This window comes from Prionailurus viverrinus, chromosome B2 (genome assembly GCF_022837055.1).
Source record: "Prionailurus viverrinus isolate Anna chromosome B2, UM_Priviv_1.0, whole genome shotgun sequence".
NCBI lineage: Eukaryota > Metazoa > Chordata > Mammalia > Carnivora > Felidae > Prionailurus > Prionailurus viverrinus.
Window position 1 is genome coordinate 89,377,485 of NC_062565.1, and position 22,732 is coordinate 89,400,216.

At 38.7% G+C, this 22,732-nt stretch overlaps 1 protein-coding gene across 2 annotated transcripts in view; it reads right to left on the reverse strand.

Annotated features, from left to right (window-relative positions):
• Nucleotides 1-22,732, reverse strand: part of FBXL4 (F-box and leucine rich repeat protein 4) — a 90,163-nt gene that overhangs the window by 58,340 nt on the left and 9,091 nt on the right. For both annotated transcript variants that reach the window (XM_047859772.1, XM_047859771.1), the window contains exons 2-4: nucleotides 13,443-13,560; nucleotides 12,204-12,787; nucleotides 2,946-3,291 (exon numbers count right to left, since the gene is read on the reverse strand). In XM_047859772.1, coding sequence (XP_047715728.1) covers nucleotides 2,946-3,291; nucleotides 12,204-12,715 — 858 coding nt within the window. In that variant the 5' untranslated portion in view covers nucleotides 12,716-12,787; nucleotides 13,443-13,560. The remainder of the gene's footprint in view (nucleotides 1-2,945; nucleotides 3,292-12,203; nucleotides 12,788-13,442; nucleotides 13,561-22,732) is intronic.

Here is a 22,732-nt window from a genome sequence, read left to right on the forward strand (position 1 = left end):
TTATCCATGTTACAGCCCCCAGAGTATATTAACAGAAGTATTTTTCTGCTTATACTCAGAGTAAACAGTTTTTGTCTCTGCTTCTTTCTCCCTCCTTTATGCCTTAACCAAATATGGCAAGGTTTTCTCATCCCTCACCTTATGTTCATGGCTCCACTGAACCGATAACAGTAAAGGATTATCAAAGATGTCCCAGTAACCAAAACCTGTGGGCACTTGTAACTTAGCTCTCTGCAGCCATGTGGCTGACTAGGTCCTTTTTGTGTTTTCTAGGCCTCCTCTTGCTTTGCTTTTAAGACTCTCTCATTGTTATCCCAAGCGCCTTTTCTGACAGGTCTTCTCTATGAGACTCTTAGATGTTAGTATTCCCAGAATTCTGCCCTTGGCCCTTTATTCCCACTCTACAGAGTGTCACCAGTTAATTTCATCTACCATGATGCCCCTCTCCTCTTTCAAGTGGACTCACTCAAATGTAAACTCAGACCTCCCTCCTGCATTTCAAACTGAAACACTAACTGCCTACTGTCCTCAACCAGACAGCGGAGATGCTTTGATGAATCACAGGCACCTCAAAGTCAGTATATCCTTCCCACCTTCACCCACTGTTTTATGATTAATGGCATGTCCATCCACTTAGTCATTTCAACCAGAAACCTAAAAGGGTCTCTGATGTTCTGCTTCATCTGTAGATAAACGTTTACTACTTTCAATTCCTACCTCCTGATCTCCGGAATATTTCTCCTACTCATCTCCCTTCCAAATCTTCCAATATCCAGGCTTCATCATTTTTTGCCAAAATTACGGCAGTAGTTTCCTAACTGGTGTCCCTGCTTCCCCACCCTGACCTCCTCTTGCCCTATTCTTCATTTACCAACATAGGTATCTAAGACAGAAATCTCATTTTGTTATTCTCATTTTTAAAATAAATAAAATAAAACCTTCAATGCTTCCCTAATGACCACAGAAAAGGTTCACTCTCTTGTTTATACCATGACACATATGAAAGACGAAATTTACACGAAGGCCAAACACCTGGGCAATTATTCTAATTGTGGGCCAAGAAGTGTGCAAAAATGCCTCCATATTGTGGATGATTCCTGGAATGTTAGCTATTCCACACCATTCTCTCCCATTCAGAAAAGCATTATGAATACAAGACAACACAAGAAAGTGAGTGTGAAATTATTACAGGTATAATCTTGGATCTGCTCTAATTTTTCATCAAAAGTAAACTGATGCAGCCAGTGATGCAGGCCGCATACTGCCAATGCTAGGCTGTCCCAATCACTGTCATCTGCACGAATGGTGTCCTGGGGAGTCAGGCACCGAGGCAGTCCTAAGCCTCCATCCAATTTCATCCTCTGCAGCCATCTTGTTCCCAAACGGGTTACAAAGTTATACTTCCTCTCCCCTCTGTACATTCTCTTCCCTCTGCTGGAAGTTCCCCTCAGGTGTTCATTTGAATGCTACGTGTCAGCATTTTATCAGGTCTGGATAAAATTCAAACAAACACTGTTCAAATGTATTGGCCAAATTTAAGTTTCTATTTTGTCGTTTCAGGAAATGGGTGAGAATCAAATAAGTGCTTTTGTTTCTTCCTGATGAACTGTTCCCACTGCTGTGAGGACAGCTGCTCCTTGAAGCCCTGGGGAACAACACTGTCAGCACCCTACCCTCCTCTCTTTCCCCAGCTCAACTCTTCCTTCACCTTTCCCCAGTCCTCCCATTAAGGGCCAGAGGGTCTTGTCCGATCCGTGAAGCTTTCTTTCTGTAACACAAGACTTGACCTAGACAGCCTGGGTGGGGTCCTGTTCGTGGCTTACTGACTCAATTACCTTGGATCCTTCGCTTCATCTTTACGTGGCAACTCTAGCTACTTCGCAGGACACGACAGCATTTTAACCGCAGAATGGTGTACAGGCGTTGTAGTAACCATTAGGCTTTCAAGAGACTATCTTGCTGTTCTATGCAAGTTAAGCTACTTGTGTTACTACAGTGAAAGCTGAAATACCCACCAATTTGGAAGGCGGCCAGTTTAAATTGGCTAAAATTTGCGTTATAAACACAATAAACACAAAAAACACCATTTTTCTTAAAAAGTTTTGGTTACATTATTTTTAGCCACACACAGCAGTTTGTCAGCAGGGGACAGAAATGCCTGGCAGGATCCCCCACCACCAGGGGGTGTGCTTCTGGCATATGATGCCTCGGGGCCAGGGACGCTAAACATACTGCAGAAAGGTGCCTGCAAAGACACACTGAAAACAAGACTTTAAGTAAAGGCACTCTGCACGTGCCTAGACCAAAAATTTCAGCTAGCCAGAAGGATATAAAAGAGAATTGGTATAGAAGCATAAAGGAGACTTGGAGAAACTGTGGACTATCAAAGAGAACAGGCACCCTTCTCATGGTATTATTAATACTCTAATGCAAAACAAAGCGGTAAAATTACTTAACACAATTTTGTCCAGCTTTTTCAAAGTCAAAATACAGGTGACCCTTGAACTACAGCAAGGGTTAAGAGTGTCAACCTCCCCTCCACCAGTCGAAAATCCATATATACTTCTGACTTCCCCAAAAGTCAACTACTAATAGCCTACTGTTGACTTGAAGCCTTACAGATAACATAAACAGTCAAGCAACACATTCTGTATGTTAAACATAGTATGTACTCTATTCTTAAAGTGACGTAAGCTAAAGAAATTAAGAAAATCCTGAGAAAAACACATGTATCATACTATACTATAAAAAAAACCTATATCTAAGTGTACCCACATAGTCCAAACCTGTGTTGTTCACAGGTTGACTGTATATGATACATGAGATTATGTACACCATACCAATGTTTCTATTTCTCCAATATCTAGCAAAATAAGTATTAATACCTAAACATTTAAAAATTATAGTGTTATGTCCAATATTGCTACTGATTATCTTTGGCTTACCTCATAAGGCAGTTTATCAAAATATCCATTATTTGGCCCTTCCCTGAGGGCAGTACTGCTAAACTTTTTGTTAAGACTGTCCATTCCACAACCGTCCTTTTCTTCATAGTCATCATCTTCTAGATCATTCATGTCAATAAGTGAAGTCTTGAGAGAAAGCACTGGCTTGTCCTTCGTACCATGTAACACGACTGCATCTAATTCGGTGTAATAATCCAGAAGAGAACTATTTACTTCCAGCCGTATAAGGTTTGTGGGAAAATTTATCTGCTTAATACAAGGTTTAAATTGGCGAGCCTGGGAAGCATTCACCTTCGTCGGTCTCTCTGACCAAAGAATCTCCCATCTGCCAAAGAAAGAAACTTACCTATAATACACTTTAGAATGAGATTTACTGTTACCTTAAGGTTATGGCCCCACGCCCAAAACATTATAGTGTGACACACAAAAGTATTAAATAAGGTGAACAGAATCAAACACAAGTGTTGTTTCCCGGATGTAAACAAATTTATAAACTAAATGTCACAGACCTTGAAATATTTGTACTACTTGAATTATTTTCCTAACGTCCTAGAAAGTACTTTTTTGCAAATTCCATATCAGTCAGTCAGAAACTGGAAGAGCAAGCGTTACATGAAGACCACCACTCAGTTTTAAAGGAAAAGGATACCTGAAGTCAGAATGAGGCACACAGGAGGAATTAAGCTCTGTTGTGTACATGTCCTAAAACCAACAGTGGAAACCAAAATGATCATCTTGTCACCCCAAGCTCTCCTTTTCCAGCTTCTCCATTTCTGTTACTGGCGTCACACAAACTCAACACTTCCATTATCTTTGATTTTCTCTTATCGAGTCATTAAGTTTTGTCAAATTTTTCATGAAAGCATCCTTTTTCTATGCTCTTCTTCTAAATTCTCATTGTTCTCCTCTTTTAGTCATCTGAGTGTGGTCTCTATCTGGCAAGTACCTAACACATAACAGATAAATAATATCTTCTCTACTCCTCCAAAACGAACTCTACTTTCCAGCCAGATTAATCATTACCTTCCAGATAATAAACTTATTTCTGCTTTTGTGTCTTTGCTCATGTTGTCTCCCCACAAAGAAATGCCCAGTTTGCAATTATCTGCCCATCTCTTCTTCAAGGCCCAACTCAGATTCCATCTCTTCATAGAAGTCTCCTAATAAAACTAATCTCCCAAATTATGCAAAGATTCTTCATAACCTAGGATCATCAGATATGTAATATTCTTCCACATGTGTCATAAGTAACCATTTCTCTAATACTCTTTCCAAATACATCAGAAAACAATTAGAAACACAGATTAAAAAAATACTTCAATAGGGGCGCCTGGGTGGCGCAGTCAGTTGGGCGTCCGACTTCGGCCAGGTCGCGATCTCGCGGTCCGTGAGTTCGAGCCCTGCGTCGGGCTCTGGGCTGATGGCTCAGAGCCTGGAGCCTGTTTCCGATTCTGTGTCTCCCTCTCTCTCTGCCCCTCCCCCGTTCATGCTCTGTCTCTCTCTGTCCCAAAAATAAATAAACGTTGAAAAAAAAAAAAAATTAAAAAAAAAAAAAATACTTCAATAAACATCTTTCCATTTCTAATTATTGACTTTAGCTACAGAATTTTTTAAATACAGATTTTATGTCAAGACTAAGAATATTTTTAAATCTGAATACATACTACAAACTGCTTTCAAAGAAGCTTATGCTAATAGTATACAAGAATGGCTACTGAAAGTATTATTTATTTTTAAAAACAATCTCTAATTTAATGATAAGCCATATCTCCACATGACAATTTATAATTCCCTGATTACTAACAATATTTAAAATATTTTCATAAATTTATTAATCATATGAGGGTTTTTTTCCTCTAATATATTGCCAGTTCATTTCCTTGGCCCAGTGACCTATTAAGATTTAAGTAAAAACTGATTACGGTAAGACATTTAGGAAACTGAAATAGACAAAAAAGCATGAGTCATCAACATGTAGGTACCCTCATGGTCTTTAAGCCAAGATGGCAGCAAGAAGGGCATACGGGGAATGGAGAAAGGAAGCATGATCATTTCTACCTGTGGGAATAAAAGCACACAGCAGAAGCTCACAGGGATCATAGTAAACGGATCACTACCCACTAGAGTAGGAACTTTCGCACTTACTAGAAGCTTTATAATCACCTCATAGTTGCTACTTTTGCTGGTTCTTTCCTGAAAATTAGAAATAAAACTCATCAAACACTAAGAGCCTGTGAGTCCCGTATCTGGAGACAACATGAGAGTTAAGAGTGGAGAGACAGGTCCCACTCTATGACCCACCTTGACAAACTGGGGAAGAGTTCTATTCTAAGGAGTAGAGCAGGTTGTGGCGGGTATAAGAAGGAAAGGAAAGCAGGCAGGCTGGGCATCTTCCTCTTCCTGTGACATGGCAGTCAAGCACACTTGGAATGCCAGCCTAGACCTGGGCACCCCTACAGATTAATCGCAAAACTCTTGAGGGTTCCTAACAGTTCTGATTTGAACAATCTCACATAAACTTATGTATTTACATAAATGCATGTAAAGGAACTGACGTATGAATCATTTAAAACCATGCTGGTAGGAAAATGCATTCCTAATTTTGAACAGTATATTTCCACGAATCAGGAGGTAAACGGTTTTATTCATTCTTTTGTTGCTATGGCAAAATGACATCAGATGATGTTAGAGAAATGTCTCATGTCTAGGAAAGAAGGACCAGTCAGGACCCTTTGAAATAACTGCCTGTACTGGTTCACAACACATGTGATCTTAAACCCAGTCTGTTGTATTATTTAGCTTCAATGAGGAGTTTTTATGAAGCTTAACAGGAAACACTGAAAATGTGACATAGAAATCATCTGTGCCAGATCCTTTGCAATAAATACAGCTAATACATGCTCTTCATGTGCAGTTTGAACTGCGCTATGACGTAAATTACATTATAAATGTACAAATATAAGCTTAAAGAAAAGCATTGACTAGAGCAGCAATATTCTATGTTAATAAGGTATTAATCTGCTAAAGTCTTCCTTACCTACTCTGCAGAATGGACAAGGCTAGATGATGCTTCAAATTGACTTCCTTAACTTTTGTGGTATATCAGGATTAATGCTATTTTAGCATCACTTTCGCTTTTCTATATAGCATGAATATTATATATTTACCTATACATATAACTTAAGTTGTAAATGTAACAGTATACTTAAAGGAGAACATCATCATCACCTTATCAGTGTTTAGAAATATTTAAAAATATGTCTAAATATAAAAACTTCCAAGTATCTAAATTAGTTATTTATATTTCACTTTTGTCTTGATAACCTAAAAAGTAACAAAAAATTATGAAAAGAAAAATTATTTTATAGGTCTGTGGCCATCTGAATTAAGTTAACATTAACTATGAGATCAATCAAATTGATCCTGAGGTGTGTGTATTAAAGTGAATTTTTATTGAAAATTTCTTAATAGAACTAGAATGTATTATTTCAAAGTTAGCAAGAGAAAGGTATCTATTTTATCCAACAAGAAAATATGCCAGTATTATTTTATTCTGGAAAACTAAAACCAGAATCTTAAAACCTAGTCCATGAAAACAAGCAAATACAAACAAATGTACATGTGCACACGTGTGGGTGTACGTACACACACACACACACACACACACACACACACACACACACTATTCTGTGAGATAGCCCCAACTCCTTTAATCCTCTAGACTTAGGACAGCATTAACAAGATTAAATTGTGCTCCATAGTCCACACATTTAAGTGTTTACTATATATGCTCACACACTGTATATATCTACCAGACAAGTCTGACCAACTCTAAATGCCCTATGTAAGTATTTTAAATCTACACTATCACGTATGCAGGATTCAGCTCTGAATCCCATTCTGGCTGCACTTTAGAACACTTAATTCTGGGATCGTAACCAATAACATTCACTTCACCAGCCCACTCATTTCCCTTTCTGTTGATGGTACTGAACGCCTACTATGTGTCCAGTTCTTAGAAACAAAGAAACAAACCACTCCTTCTATGCTGTTGATCTCGTTTCCCCATTGAGAAAGGCCCTCCAAGGCTCCCAGGAAGCAACAGGTAAACCAAAAGAGAGAGAGAGATGTTCACCAATGGAAACCAGAGAAAGCAAGTTTTCCAACATATTTAGGTTGGAAGTCAAGCACACAGATGCAAAAAGCTTTCCTATAACCAAAATTTCTCCTGGTTAGTAAGCATATGTAGTAGTCAGCACAAAGACAGTTCTCTTGGCAACACTGCTCCATTTCACCAGCTGAAAGTAAATGGATAGAAGAGGAAAACCAACAAGAATAAAAGAAAAGGATTCCGATAGTATACCTACTCATTCCCTGCCTCCCAGCCTATCTCTAATTGGAACTAACTAGCATCTGCTTTAAGAACCAACCACTTTAGGGCCTGGCGACTTCCATGACAAAATCATGCTTCTTGGCCTACAAAATCAGGACTAGACTATGACCAATTTGGGAAACTGTTACTTAAGCAACTTCCTTTGGCAGCAAATTCTCTATGTGACAGCCACTTTCTTTTCCTCTCCTTTCTTAACTTCAGTATTATATAATTAAATGCTTTCTTTTAACGCTCAAAAAAAAAAAAAATCCACACCACTAAATTTTATCCCCAAATAACTTTATTCCAGTCAGTTTCTTTAACAGGACCTCAATTTGTCATTTTCTTTCTCCTCTTTTTCTGTCTCTCTCTTCCAATGTGTAACCCTGTACTAGCCTTTTTCTGACTCTTATACAAGCATCCAGTAAGATCTTATTCCCCAGGACCAGGACACCGTGTAGTACCTATTTTCTTTTCTCTTAATAGGGCAGTAGGCAAGAAGTCAGAAGACTCTGAGATCTTACAGAACTACCTGTAACTTATCTACTTCATTCACTGAACAAAGAAATCAACCAGACGAAATGGGGAAAGACTGCTTTTGAATTTTGAATGTTCCGGGACTACAAGTCCATTTCCTGCAAACAAATTCCTGAACGACTCCAACCCACTCCCTTGTTTGCTAACTCTTAAGATAGGCATAAAACCACATACTCAAATAAAATATTAGGTAGTAGAGTCCAGCGGTTCCCAAATAACAGTGCGTGATGGAGATTTCCATGAATAAATGTGAAAAATAAGGAATGTATTGGTAAAAAGTTAGACAGGGAAAGAGGCAAACCATAAGAGACTCTTAAAAACTGAGAATAAACTGAGGGTTTATGGGGGGTGGGAGGGAGGGGAAAGTGGGTGGTGGTCATTAAGGGCACCTGTTGGGATGAGCACTGGGTGTTGTATGGAAACCAATTTGACAATAAATTTCATATTTAAAAAATATGCACAAATATACATGTAAAATGCCAACCATTCTTTAAGATTCTGATCATGCTAATTTCTCAGTATAAACTGAGGTTTCTTTTATGACATGATGGTGATGACAAATGATGTATTCCATTTGTTTGTGTTTTTAACGCGTACTTACTTAGCAAAGTAAATAATGTGACAACCTGTATCAGTTTTTATTATCATTTTTATTATGTTTACTAGTTTAAGACCGCCAGCTTTCTCTCCCTGTATTCCACTTAGACCTCCTGGTCAGTTCTGTGTGCCCACCTTCCACATCTCCTTGCTTTGCTCCTAAGGGCCTCCACCTGCAGCCTTCTTCAAAGTACGGTCTCTCCATCCAGAGGGTAGCATGTGCCTGAGAGACTTCCATTCCCCTTCCCACTCCCCTGGCCACAGCCCAAGACAGGTGCGGGGAGTATAAGAGCCCACCTCCCTAATAACTTTTCCTCCAGGCAGACTGGGACTTCACGTGAAAGCACCTCCTTGCCTGACTTCTTCCTCTCCCTAGCTCTCCTGGCTTCTCCAGGAGCACTTCCAGAGCAAATCATTTGCATAACAGCAGTCTTCAAGGTCTGCTTCTGGAAAACTGGATCCAAGAGGCCTGCGATTCCCAAAGTGTGGAAACCACTAGGCTAGATCTTAAGAATGGCACTTACACGCTTGTGGCCTCTCACTAGCTTATTCTCCGCACTCGAACCTTTTTCAGAAAGTTCTTCAAACACCCAGATCTCATGTCATGATTTCGCCTTTGCATGTGTGGTTCTCTCTGTACCTCTCCCATCCAAACTAAAGCCTCACTCAACCTTCGGCTCTCGGTTAAGTTACTTCCTCAGGGAAGACTTCTCTGAGCCCCACAGATTAGGTCTTCCCACCACCAATACACGCTCCCTGTGATCTTATGGCCTTCTTGCAGACTGACCTACAACAACTCAAAGAACAAGAGCCATGTTTGTCTGGTTCTCTGTTTTGTTCCCAGCAGCGAACTGGCAGAGAAGGTGTTCAATGTTTCTGACTGTTTAAAGAAATTCACCAAAATGTTAACAGTTACTGAGTCTGGGGAGAATTGTGGAGGTCTTGTTTCCTGTATGTTTTCTTTCTTGATATTTTATAACAAGTTTTTTTAAACAATGAAACACCTATTGATTTCATAATCAGTAAAAATTTAAAGGTCCTTTCTTATTCTGCAATAATATATATTGGCTAAATTATTTTTCTCTTAAAATGTAAGGGTATTGTCTGTGGAATAAAGATAAAATTCAGTTAAACAAATTAGAGATATATCTATAAATAAAGTCGTCACTTTAATCTCAACCACACACTCCAACTCTCAGCTAGGAATCCAAGAGCATGATTTACACTCAAAATCAGTTATGCAGACATTATGTTTTAGATTAAAGATACTGCATGTTTCATAGATCTCATTCCCAAATTTGTTTAGCTTTTTAGGAAAAAAGGGGATAACTTTGTAGGAAAAAGACAAAGAATGATAGAGTCCAATTAAACAATTCTCATGTAAGAAAGGATCCTTCCCAAAGGACTTCTCCCTCAGGGGGGAAAAAATCAAACCTGTATATTAAACGATGCTGGTTTTGTGTTTAAAAAAACAATAGATTCATCAGTAGTATTATTCACAATGAATTTTCGAGGTCATTCTGAAAAGAACAAATAGAGATTATTCCAGCAGTTTCCAGCTCGAGCTGTATTTATTTCCTGACACTGGGGAGGTACTCCCTTAGAGTTGAGGGGACAAGGGTCTTCAAGGAAGCAATGTGGCAGGTGGTAACTGATCCTTGTCCCCACTCCTTCTCCACTAGCAGCTAGAGTCTTACTGTTTAACAGGTGCCCACAAACTGCTCTGGAGTTAGAATACACTCAAAAGGGCAGGGCTTTTTGTCTATTTTGTTCATTGTTCACTGATGTATCCCCGATACCCAAAACAATGCTTAGCATATGGTAGACACACACAAATGTTTAATGAACAAATTAATAGTGATACAAAGATCTTAAAACTGATAACAAGTAATAGAAAAATGAGCAAATAAGATGATCAGACGGTTCAAGGAGAAGGAAACTTAAATGGCTTTTAAACATGAAAACATATTCAAGCTTGAAGATAATAAAAGTATTCCAACTTAAGGTTTATATAACATTTTCACCTACCAAACTAGCAAAAATATTAAAATTAACATACTCTGTAGGTGAGGCTTTGGCCAAACATGTATGCACATACACTGCTAATACGAATATAAATAAACAGGCTCTTTGAAGAGATTTTGCCACTATATATCAAAATTACAAATACACAGACCTTTGGCTCAGCAATTCTTTTGGGAACTTAACCCACAGACATACTTGCACACGTGAGGTGATTCATGACAAGGTTATTCATTGCATTAATTCTCAAAATAGCAAAAGCATGGAAAAATTAAGTTCCCATCAATAGGCGTTTGGTTAATAAGTTGGGATACATATACACTGTGCATTGCAACTATAGAAAAGAATAAGGAACCTCTCTCTCTTCGTACTTATATGAAAAGACACAATATGTAGTATTAAATGAAACATGGTGTAGGACAATGTGAATAGTATGTTTATTTTGTGTGTAAAGAAAGTAAAATATTTGTTTTTGCTTATATCCACATAAACTCTGGAAAAAAGTAAGTGGATAAAAGTGGTTTCTTTGAGGAGGGATGGGTCTTAGGCACGTGGAGAACAGGATATATGCAAGACTGCATTATGTACTTTTTAGATTCTTGAACCATACGAATATATTACCTAGTCAAATAATTATATTTTTATTTTATTTTTTTATTTAAAAAATTTTTTAATGTTTATTTTTGAGAGAGTAAGAGAGAGGGGAGAGAGAGAGATAGAGTGCGAGCTGAGGAAGAGAAGAGAGACAGAGGAAGACACCGAATCCGAACCAGGCTCCAGGCTCCCTGCTATCAGCGCAGAGCCTGATGCAGGGCTGGAACTCATGATCCATGAGATCATGACCTGAGCTGAAGTCGGATGCTTAACAGACTGAGCCACCCAGGCGCCCCAAATAATTATATTTTTAGAACACAGGAGGCTGAACTACAAAAGAGAGGCACTGGTATGCAAATTGATATAAATAGGCTTTTAGAAAGAATGCATGAATTTCTTAAAGCAACATGTTTTTAATGAATATGCTTGTTACAAAAACATCCCCTTAATATTAAAGCTAATCCCCCAAATACCACCTTAAGTATTACTCTATAGGCCTACTTTGAGTTACTCACTGTATGTAAAAGCAATCATATGATACTTTTCTTAAATATGTTACAGGTCATATATCCTACTAACTTCTCAGATTGGCCCACATCCCAATTAGTTCAAATCATGCTTTTTTTGTTTATAGTAAATTGACACATAAATCTCATGACATATGAATGCTATAGTGTAAGGTGTTATAGGTATAAAGAATTCATCATATCTTAAAATGTGTGATCTTTCTTTCCCTATTAGAAAACTAAGGAAAATTTTAAAAATCCAATTTGTTTAGGGGCTCCTGGGTGGCTCAGTCTGTTAAGCGTCAGATTTCGGCTCAGGTCATGATCTCGTGGTTCGTGAGTTCGAGCCCCGCATCGGGCTTTGTGCTGACAGCTCGGAGCCTGGAACCTGCTTCAGATTCTGTGTCTCCCTCTCTCTCTGGCCCTTCCCCTCTCAAGCTCTCGCTCTCTCTCTCTCTCTCTCTCTCTCTCTCAAAAATAAATAAACATTAAAAAAAAATTTTTTAAGCCAATTTGTCTAAATTAGTTGAGAATAAAAAACGACCTCCAATATTAAAACATCCTAAACCTTCCAGCCATAAAATCTGGTCATTAAAAACTGAGTCTTACCTTACTTCAGCCGGTGGAATTGGGGAATAGGGATTTGCAGAACAAGCCAGAATTCTAATGACTGCTCCAGGATGATAGGTTTCCAGAACATGAACGGCTGTAGGATACACCTGTTGTTCAAAAGTAAGTTCCACATAGTCTTGGCTTTGAAAATTAGGTGGCGTCCTCTTGAATGGCAAGGAAGCACTAGGACACTGATCCCACCATGTTCCGTAAGTTCGAAATACGGCTGTCTGAGTGAAGTCACCAGAACTTGGAAATACATTTGGTACACCTGCCAAATTCCACATGGTATAGGACATACTGTTCTCACTTCCATAATGGGAACTGAAATCCACTACTTCTTTGGCATACTGGACCACCTCTGCGTGGAGAGGGGAAGTCCGGCTGTTTGATTCTATAGCTCTATGGCTGTTCATCATTTCTCCTCTTGTAGCTGTCCTGGCTCGGCGCCGAAGGCATATATAATAAAACATAGTCAGAACGGTTAACATGGGAAAGACTGGTGACATCTAGGTGTGAATTATGAAGCTTCAAAAGGTCAGGTGTCCTCAGTAAGACGCATGAACTCTTTGAAGGATGTTCTAAAAAAAAATGAATGGCTTGGTAAAGTAAAATAATTTAAATAAGCAGAAAAATGCATGGATAAGGTTAATAATTAGGTTTTCCCCCCAATATAATTTCCCAGAATGAAACTGAAAAAGCAAACTCACTGTAAATGTGAAATCTCTGGCATAACTTATCAAACATATTTTTAAGAAACCTAAATATTGAAAATGTATATAATTCTATGCTATGTGGGAAGCAAAACTGATATTATAAGGCAATGGAAGGTATATATGATCCAAAAAACTCCATTTCATACAAAGTTCTATCTTTCAAAAAATACTAAAATCCTTGAACTTTTAAAATTAAAATTATTTAAAATATATGGTGAACCACTAAAACACTGCTGTGAATCTGAAAGAACCTTAAGGCATTTTTTAATTTTACATTTTAACAAATGATTCCCTATTGTTAATTATTACTTAACCTCCAAACATGCTAAGTACAGATTTCACATTATGGGAATATAGTTTTCTGGAGCTGACAGTTAATCCAGACCAACTAAATTAACTGCCTTACACATCACAGATCACCAGACAGTGTTTAATTTATAACTCTTAGCAGTATTTGTTAGGGCAGTCCATGGCTGGCTGGCATCTGGTTAGCTGCCAGATACTCTTAGAAATCACTCACCCCAGAGAGAATGGTCACAGGATACACACAGGAAATGTAAAAGTTGGCATTCATCCATGTGCCTTGAAAATTGCATGCTGATTTCAGGTTCAAATGTTGAAACGTCACATTCTTTTACCTATAAGATAAGAGTTTTAGAAGATACTTTTATTTCCAATTTAGGAAGTCAAATAACCCAAAAAGATTATAGATCATCTTTTAGACAGATAAACATAAACAGCTATTTATTTGATATAGAACTTTCTAACTGAACAGGTTACATGTTTCTGAATCTTGTGGACAATTCTGAATAATTTATTTAAAATTTCATGACAAGAGCACCTGGGTGGCTCAGTCGGTTAGGTGTCCGACTTCGGTTCAGGTCATGATCTTGTGGTTCATGGGTTTGAGCCCCAAGACAGGCTCTGTGCTGACAGTTCAGAGCCTGGAGCCTGCTTCGAATTCTTGGTTTCCCTCTCTCTAGTCTTCCCTGCTCATGCTCTGCCTCTCAAAAATAAATCAACATTAAAAAAAATTTTAATGAAAAAACAAAATTTCATGACAGAATGTAGTAAAAATATAATGACCCCTTTCTATATAAACGCTACAAACCTATAGCTTACGGGTCAAAGTATGTGGGCAGACATGTGTTATGGGGACCAAACAGTACTTTTTATCTCATTGTTTATTTTTGTTTTTTAAAAATTCTGATTATAATTGATACACAATGTTACATTAGGCTCATATGTAAAACATAGTGATTCAGCATCTCTACACTATACTATATACACTTATACTGTGCTCACCCCAAGTGTAGCTACCATCTGTCACCATATAATGCTATAACAATATCACTGACTATATTCCCTATGCTGTGCCTTTTATTCCCATCACTTATTCATACCATAACTGCAAGCCTGTATCTCCCACTCCCCTTCACCTATTTAGCCCATCCATCAACACCCTTCCCTCTGACAACTTATAGTGTTCTCTGTATTTATAGGTCTGATTCTGTTTATTCATTTGTGTTTTTAGGTTCCACATATAAGTGAAGTCACATGGTATTTGTCTTTCTCTGTCTCACTTATTTCAATTAGTGTAATACCATCTAGGTCCATCCGTGTTGTCACATATGACAAGATCTCATCCTTTTTTATGGCCATATAATATTCCTGTGTGTGTGTGCATACACACACACACACACACACACACACACACACACACCACATCTTCTTTATCTATTCATCTATCAATGGACACTTAAGTTGCTTCCATATATTGGCTATTATAAATAATGCTGCAAAGAACATAGAGGTGAATGTATCTTTTTGTGTTAGTGTTTCTATTTTCATTAGGTAAATAGCCAGTAGTAGAATTATTGGGTCATACAGTATTTCTATTTTTTATTTTATGAGGAAACTCCATACTGTTTTCCACAGCGGCTATACCAATTAGATTCCCACCAACAGTGCATGAGGGTTCCTTTTTCTCCTATCCTCACCAACACTTGTTATTTCTTGTCTTTTTGATTTTAGCCATTCTGACAGGTGTAAGGTGGTATCTCATTGTGGTTTTGATTTGCATTTCCCTCATGATTAGTGATGCTGAGCATCTTTTCATGTGTCTGTTGGCCATCTGTATGTCTTCTTTGAAAAAATGACTATTCAGGTCCTCTGCCCATTTTTTAATCAGACTGGTTTTTTGGTTTGTTTTTTTGTTTGTTTGTTTGTTTGTTTGTTTTGGTATTGAGTTGCATGAGTTCTTTATATATTTCGGATATTAACCCCTTACTGGATATATGATTTGAAATATTTTCTTCCATTCAGTAGGATGCCTTTTTGTCTTGTCGACTATTTCCTTTGCTGTGCAAAAGCTTTTTATTTTGATGTAGCTCCAATGGTTTATTTTTGCTTTTGGAGACACATGTAGAAAAATGTTGCTCTAACCAATGTCAAAGAAACTACTATCTAGGTTCACTTCTAGGATTTTTATGGTTTCAGGTCTCACATTTAGGTCTTTAATCCATTTTGTGTATGCTGTTAGAAAGTGGTCCAGTTTCATCCCTTTACATGTAGATGTCCAGTTTTCCCAGCAGCATTTATTGAAGAGACTGTTTACTCCCCATTGTAGAGTCTTGTCTCTTTTGTCACAGATTAATTGATCATATAAGCATGGGCTGTCTATTCTGGGATCTCTTTTCTGCTTCCATTGATCTATATGTCTATATTTGTGCCAATACCATACTCAAATAGTACTTTTTAAAAGTCTGACTAGGTTGCAACCCTTAAAAAATCAAGAGGGCCCCCTGTTAGAAGAGCTCTATACTCTCCAGGCAGCTGCCATTATTCCCAGCCAACTTCATTGGTTTGTAACACAGGCTTAACCTCTGTCCATGTTGAGTAGGTACCTCTGGTGTACACAAACAAGGAATTCAAATATACTCATGCCTGTGCCTAAGGTTTAGAAGTTTAACAGAAGTTTAACTTCTCCTAAGAAAATATAACTTTTCTTTAGTAGAGTGATGGGTGAGCCTTTCAAAACTTAACACTAAGACTAATACCTTAAATGTCCCTGCCACTCAAAAGCCTTCAATAATTTTTTTCTTACCTATAAGACATAGTCTAAGTTCTTTAGTTTGACCTTCCAAGGTTCTCCTCAAGCTAGACCCACATCTATTTGTCTAACCCAGTAAATTCAGTCAACCCCTAAACACTGTATTACTCTAGGTCTGTCTGCCTCTATCATTCCTTTTCCAGCCACTTTACTCACTATGTTTAGTCTCTGACACCACCTTGGTATCAGATATATACCTTAGCTCCACAAGGGTTTACACTAAGTTTCTTGAAGGAGGGAATCCAGCCAAAGATCTTCATTTCTCAAAGTACGAAGAACATGGTAGGTACAAAATATTGTCATGTTTACAGAAAGGTGATGGGCAAACAAAAAACACTATAAAAGTCTAAAATAATTTAAAATTATATAACAGCATTCTTGTGCCTCTTAATCCCAGCCAGATGCAAACACACTGAAATATAACCAGTAAAACAGTAATGAAAGAACTGAGCTTGAAACAAGTGAGGAAAATCCACAGCTATGAGAAACAAACAGCACAGAGCAGGAGCTGAAGCTAATACAACTCTCGGAACCAGTTACAGGCCTTAATGGTTATTAGGGGACCTTCTAACACCCATGCAGAAAGGTTATTTCAAGCCAGAGGTGACCTCTGGAAGATCTTCATAAAGCCAAACATTAGGAAAGATCATCCTATCTGTGAAACCAGGTATATAAAAACTTAGCTCAATGGCCAAGAAGCCTAAGAAGATAGGACACCAATTTAGGCAATGGAGAAAAGTTGCTAGAGGGAAATCAGACCCTATTAGGCATATATCATGCCTCATAAAGAGCATGGGCCTAAATTCACACTACCTTCATCCCTAAGCCAAAAAGCATGGGCCTAAATTCACGCTACCCCATCCCTAAGCCCCCAAAAAACCCCCCAAAAAAGTAGTCCTGAGCTGGTAAAACTTTAGAAGCTGATAGGGGTAGATGGGAAACCTCTCTGCGGGGATGCTTCCACGACACAGGACAGACTAAACCCTTACAAAAGATACGGCACAGTAAAAACGCACAGACTACAAGAGAAAATGAACCACGATGAAGGACAGTCAGTAGGCAGACTCACTAAGTGAAGGAACTTGCACTCCAAGAACAAGAAATAATAGAACAATCTGAACAAGACAATTTCTGGAGAAGAGTAACAAAACACGTATTAAAATAAATAAGGTGGGTCTGCAGCACATGTTCCTACAGTTGATGTACCAGGAATCGACAATTTGGATTCACCTCAGAAAATGTAACACCAAGTGCTAAAGTATAGGTCATGTTATCAGTGTGGGAAAAAATAATTATCTAGTACGCACTTCTTTATTCAAATATTTCACCTACAGGGGCACCTGGGTGGCTCAGTCGGTTAAGCGGCTGACTTTGGCTCAGGTCACGATCTCACAGTCCGTGAGTTCGAGCCCCGTGTCGGGCTCTGTGCTGACTGCTCAGAGCTTGGAGCCTGTTTCAGATTCTGTGTCTCCCTCTCTCTCTGACCCTCCCCCGTTCATGCTCTGTCTCTCTCTGTCTCAAAAATAAACAAATGTTAAAAAAAAATTAAAAAAAAAAAAAAAAAAATATTTCACCTACAAGTATAAATCTGTTGCAAAGAAAAAATTTACAAATGCACAAATCTCAAATATTTAATGCCAAAATTTAAAATGATACAGCTCTTTGATCATATACACTTCATTCCCAAATAGGCTCCCAGGTAAATCAACAGGGGTAATTTCCCAAAGAATTTATTTGGTCCTTCTGTCTCTTAAAAGAAAAAGAATAAAATAAACTGCAAAATGAAATTTAGGAAATAAAGAACAATTTATAAGTATCCAACTCAAGTGACAGACTACTGGAAGACTGCAAGTTTTATTCCTGGAAATCTTCATGAGCGTGACAGGTAGGCCACCTGCAACGTGGACGGATGGGTCTGGCTTTATAATCTTTGGACATCACTTCTCACTCCACAGTCTGTAAACTGCTTCGAATAAGCTTCTTTCACTTTCTTTATAAGACTGCATTTATCAGAAAGTAAAAATTTCATAAAACCAAAGATACATCTGCAAAATAAGATATCATCATTCATGTGAACTTTCACAATCATTCTGGGCAAAAAGATGGAGACAAATTGGGATAGCCAAATTCTATTTGACATACTAAGCCACAAACTTTCTGTTTCCCAGCTAGCTTTTACTACTACAGAATATGGGATAATATCAAAAGCAGCAAGAGTGCCATATGAGCAATATCATTTTAAAGCTGTGTTGCAGTAAAATTTTACATTGAAGCAACATATGTAAAAGTGAGTTATAAACTGTAAATATATGTATTATGTATTCAAACTTCTGCAGAGTACAAGAGAAATGTAAATGGATGCTTTATTTTTTCCAACCACGAATAACAATAATTGTTATTTTTTAAGATAAAGCTAAAAATGACAAAAGAAATTTTTGAAAGAAGGAAAAGCAGTGTATAGTACACAGAAAAAGCAAATATATTTATTCTTTTCCAGCAGTACTATTCAGAAAAATGTAATAAAGTTAAAACCTGCTTTTTGAAAATAAACAAGGCATAGAAATAAAAAAGGAAATGTGCAAACCCATTGTTAACACCCTTCATTGATTCTAAACTCCTTTCCAATCACTCAGATGACACATCAAAATGTTTGGGGCGGCTGGGGAAGAACATATGGAGAAGAAAGGCTAGCTCACTCTACTTTTCCCTGGCAAATGAAGCTGAAAAGGGGATTGGAGCCATAGTCTCAGGACTCATGTGGGTGGCAATGGCCAATGCTTAAGTCCAAATCGTCTACGTACTGTCTGGACTTTAGCCAAGGCATGGAGGCAATTTGTGATAACCAATGAATATCCCAATGGGCAATGAACCAAATGTAAAAGATACAATAATTCTATTTTATGGGGAGAATGGGATTCAAAGGCAAAATGACTTTTCCCACCTGGTTCAAATAAATAAATATTAGTCTGTTACACTAAACTGGTCCAAAAGGATGATTACAAAATATACCTTTTGAGAGGCATTTTCTTTTCTGGTTCATTCAAAATGCACCTTTAATTGTGAAAACTCTTACAACATATACAAATATTATTTTCCACTTAACAAGTCAGAATTAGAAATAGGGTGATTGTTATCTTGTTAGTCATTTAATCCAATTACTCGCCAACAATGGCTAGGAGGTGAGAAATTCTCCACAACACATGGAACTTTTCTACTAGCACAATCAAGGAATACAGAACGACAGCCATTTGAACGTCTATCCTGAGACTCTCATACTCCTTGGGAAACAACGTGCTTTACACGACATGATTTTATTATACTACAACTTTATTTTCAACTACATCTTTCATATTCTAAAATGCTTAACAAAGTTAAATACAATTGCAGAGAAAGCAGTAACAGTGGAGAAGAGAAATTAAGAGGTGTAGACAAGGGAGAACATATGTTTTCTACTGAGATTTGAAGTGAGATGGGGAGTCGATGAGGCGGAGAGAAGCAGGATGGCAGGCGCTGCAGAGAAGGCGGCTAGAGCTCCGGCACGGGGAAGAGGAGGGATGGAAAGGACTTTTCATACAATAAACAAAAGGAGGCAATCAGAAGGAACCGCAGCCAGGACCACGCCAAGGCTAGGTTCACAGTGGGAGGCAAGAAGCTAGAGACAAGTTGAAAACTCAAGGAGGATTCTCCGCGTCAAGTGAAAAGATCCGGGAAAAGGAAAGAGGACGGGCAACAAGGCACGGCCAGACACTGAAGGCAATCCCCATCACGGTACCTCCGCAGAGCGGCCCGCGGAGACGTGCCCGAGAAGAGCTGGGGGAAAACGAGGGTCGGGGCCGCTCCGCAGCATCATACCAAAATGTAAGAGTGCATAATGTGGTAAGGTATCAAGAAGAAAGGCCAAACGTGAAATGGTATCATTTCTGAATCCTGCTGAAACGGACCAAGAGACACGCTTTTGAGGAGAGGTGTCTTGCAATCAAGACACCGGCGCATGCAGGAACATATCGGTCAAGAAGAGTGGATGGAATCAGATTTGAATTCAGGGCAGCAGCTGCCCCTCCGAAGCAGCCCTCTTTCCTGGCCTGCCCCCTCCAGGCTTCTCTGCCATCACATGCTCTTATATCTCCTCCTCTTGTTGGAGCACTTCTCCCCGGGGCTTCTTCCTCTTCATCCTCAAATATACAGAGGTACCACTGAACGAAGGCTGACTTTCTGATAAAATACTCCAGAATGCTCCCCCTACCTGGGCACCAGTCTTCTCCCCCTCCCTTCCACTTCTACACACTCACCACTCTTGCCATAGAACATCCGCCTGGCCCTCACCACACCTGGGCTTGCACACCTCAGCGTCTTCAAGTCTTCCACTGAGGCTGGGCTGCTCTGGAATGCCCCTGTTCTTCCCCCACTTGGCACCCTCTTATTCATCTGTTAGGGTCCATCAGCTCACTCACTGTTTCTCTGCTCTTACATTTTCTGGGTCATTTCTTACACGGTGAGACATTTTTTCTGCCCTCCCAGACAATGAATTCCTCAAGTTCTGAGATGTCACTGAATGGTAACTACACTGTTAGGGCCTAGCACATGCCAATATATGCTCAAGAAGCACTTGTTCTGTTTTTTGAAGACCGGCAGAGGAGATGGCTGGACAGAATTAAAATAAACACAGAAATGAAGCCAGAGACTCTTCAAGGTAAGAACACGTAGATGGAAAAATGAAGCAAAAGGAGCTCCATACCTTGATACAGAGCAAAAGAGGGGAAAAAATGGATAATAAAAACCGAAACACAATAGGTAAGAATCAAATGTAGGACCTTCTTTGAAGCCATCCAATAAGGAATAGTATACATATTGAAATTTTACTTTTCAAAGAGAATGTAAAAAAGTAGTAACCTCTGTTAGTACAAAAGCAGCCCCAGAACCCATAAAAGAGACTTGACCTTGGCTACAAAGAAACTGATTGAAATTAAAGAAAGATTCATGAAAGAGATGATTGGAAAGGTAAAAGGAAACTATTTTCTCAAATACAATGAATTTTTTTTTTTTTTTTTTTTTTTTTAGCACTCCAAATCTATGTTAAAGACTGGAGGATGATTAAGCACTGGAAAAACTATGAATGAAAAGTAAATTCTTAGAAAAAGTGATAACCTAGGAGCAAGAGGACACAGACAAGCTGAGAAAGGCAATAATAAAAAAGAGCAAGGGTAAAAAGACAAGTTGATACAGTTCTGGTATTAGATGAGCTACGAAGGAGCACAGACCGAGGCAAAGCAGCCCTCTGTCTTCACCATAATTATTTACATTACAATGTACTATATTAAAATAATGTAACACTGTCAGTAAGGAGACTACCGGAGACGGAATATTACTACTTGATGTGCCTCTCTCTTCCTCTAAGTAAATCTTCCTCCAGTTAAAAGACTTTTACTCTGATTAGTTTTTATCCAACAAGGTCCCAATATAGAATAAATGTGTAGAGTTCTTAACTGAACCAAGCGTAGGAACTGGGAAAATAGAGCCTCCTATCCAGCTTCAAAGATTCTTGAAAATCTAGAGCAAAAGAAGGCAGGGGAACCACTGAGAAAGAAAAATCTAAAGGTGCAGGAAAAATCCTGAAAACCAAAGACAAACAGTACTTCTTTCTCTTCTGGGAATCAAAGTAGCACTCAAAACTACAAAAAGTAGCATTTCAAAACTTCTGCTGAGGTGATGAATGATCGGTGAGGACTAAGCAAGAAGTACAGAGGAAGTCAAATTACAAATAAACTTGTCAGAAAACAAGGGATAAGATTTAGAATCAATTTAAACTAGAAACTGATCATGGTTAGTTATGCAGAATGTTTTCTCTCTCTTTCTTTCCTATACTTTAACAACCAAATCTCAATTTATGAAATACTTCATGACCATTCTTTAGTAGCAAGAGAAAGGAATTAAGGAGTCAATGTTTTGTTTTGTTTTGTTTTGTTTAAAAAAAAAAAAAAAGGAAACAAAACAAAAGTTTTGTGTCTGGCCTGGAGAAACCAGGTCTGATCCCCTCCTTCTTTACAGTTTAGGGTTATTCTGGCAGCCAGCTTAATCTGTTTAATGTTATCAATACATTTTAAACAGGGGCACTGAAGTTCACTCCCACCACCAGGGCTTTCCTTAGGGTGCCAGGGCCCTAGGCCTTAAAACATTAGCCAAACTCCCAATTTGCAAATCAGTCAGGAGTTCTTGCTCCCAGCTGCAGGCCCAGGCCCCAACATGTCCCCTTCCTAGGGTCACAAAGAGCAGAGAGGAAGAAGAACCTGGGGGTTGTGTGGGAATCTGCTCTTAGGGGCTGGATGCCTCTGCCTGGCCCTGCATAGTGCTGACTGCCCCTCCTCTCTCTCAACAGATTCTAAGTAGTGCCTGAGACCCTGCCCCGTAGGGCTTAAAGGTGGGACTGGGGGTGTAGAAGTGGCCTGCCCTTCTCTGTCTTCACTGAACAGCTCATTCTAACAGGGGAGGAAGGGGGAAAGCTCTAGATTGGGTGAGGGGAGTGGGGGTGTCAGGGAGGCAAGTGTGCTGTGTTACTGTGTCAATAAACTGAGTTAAAGTTTAAAAAAAAAGTGACAAGGAAGGACATGTTCCTAAAAACACAGATACGATATATAAAGTACCTTAGGTACAGATACCACCATGCTATACTATCCATATTTTACCGTTTTCTTCATTGTTAA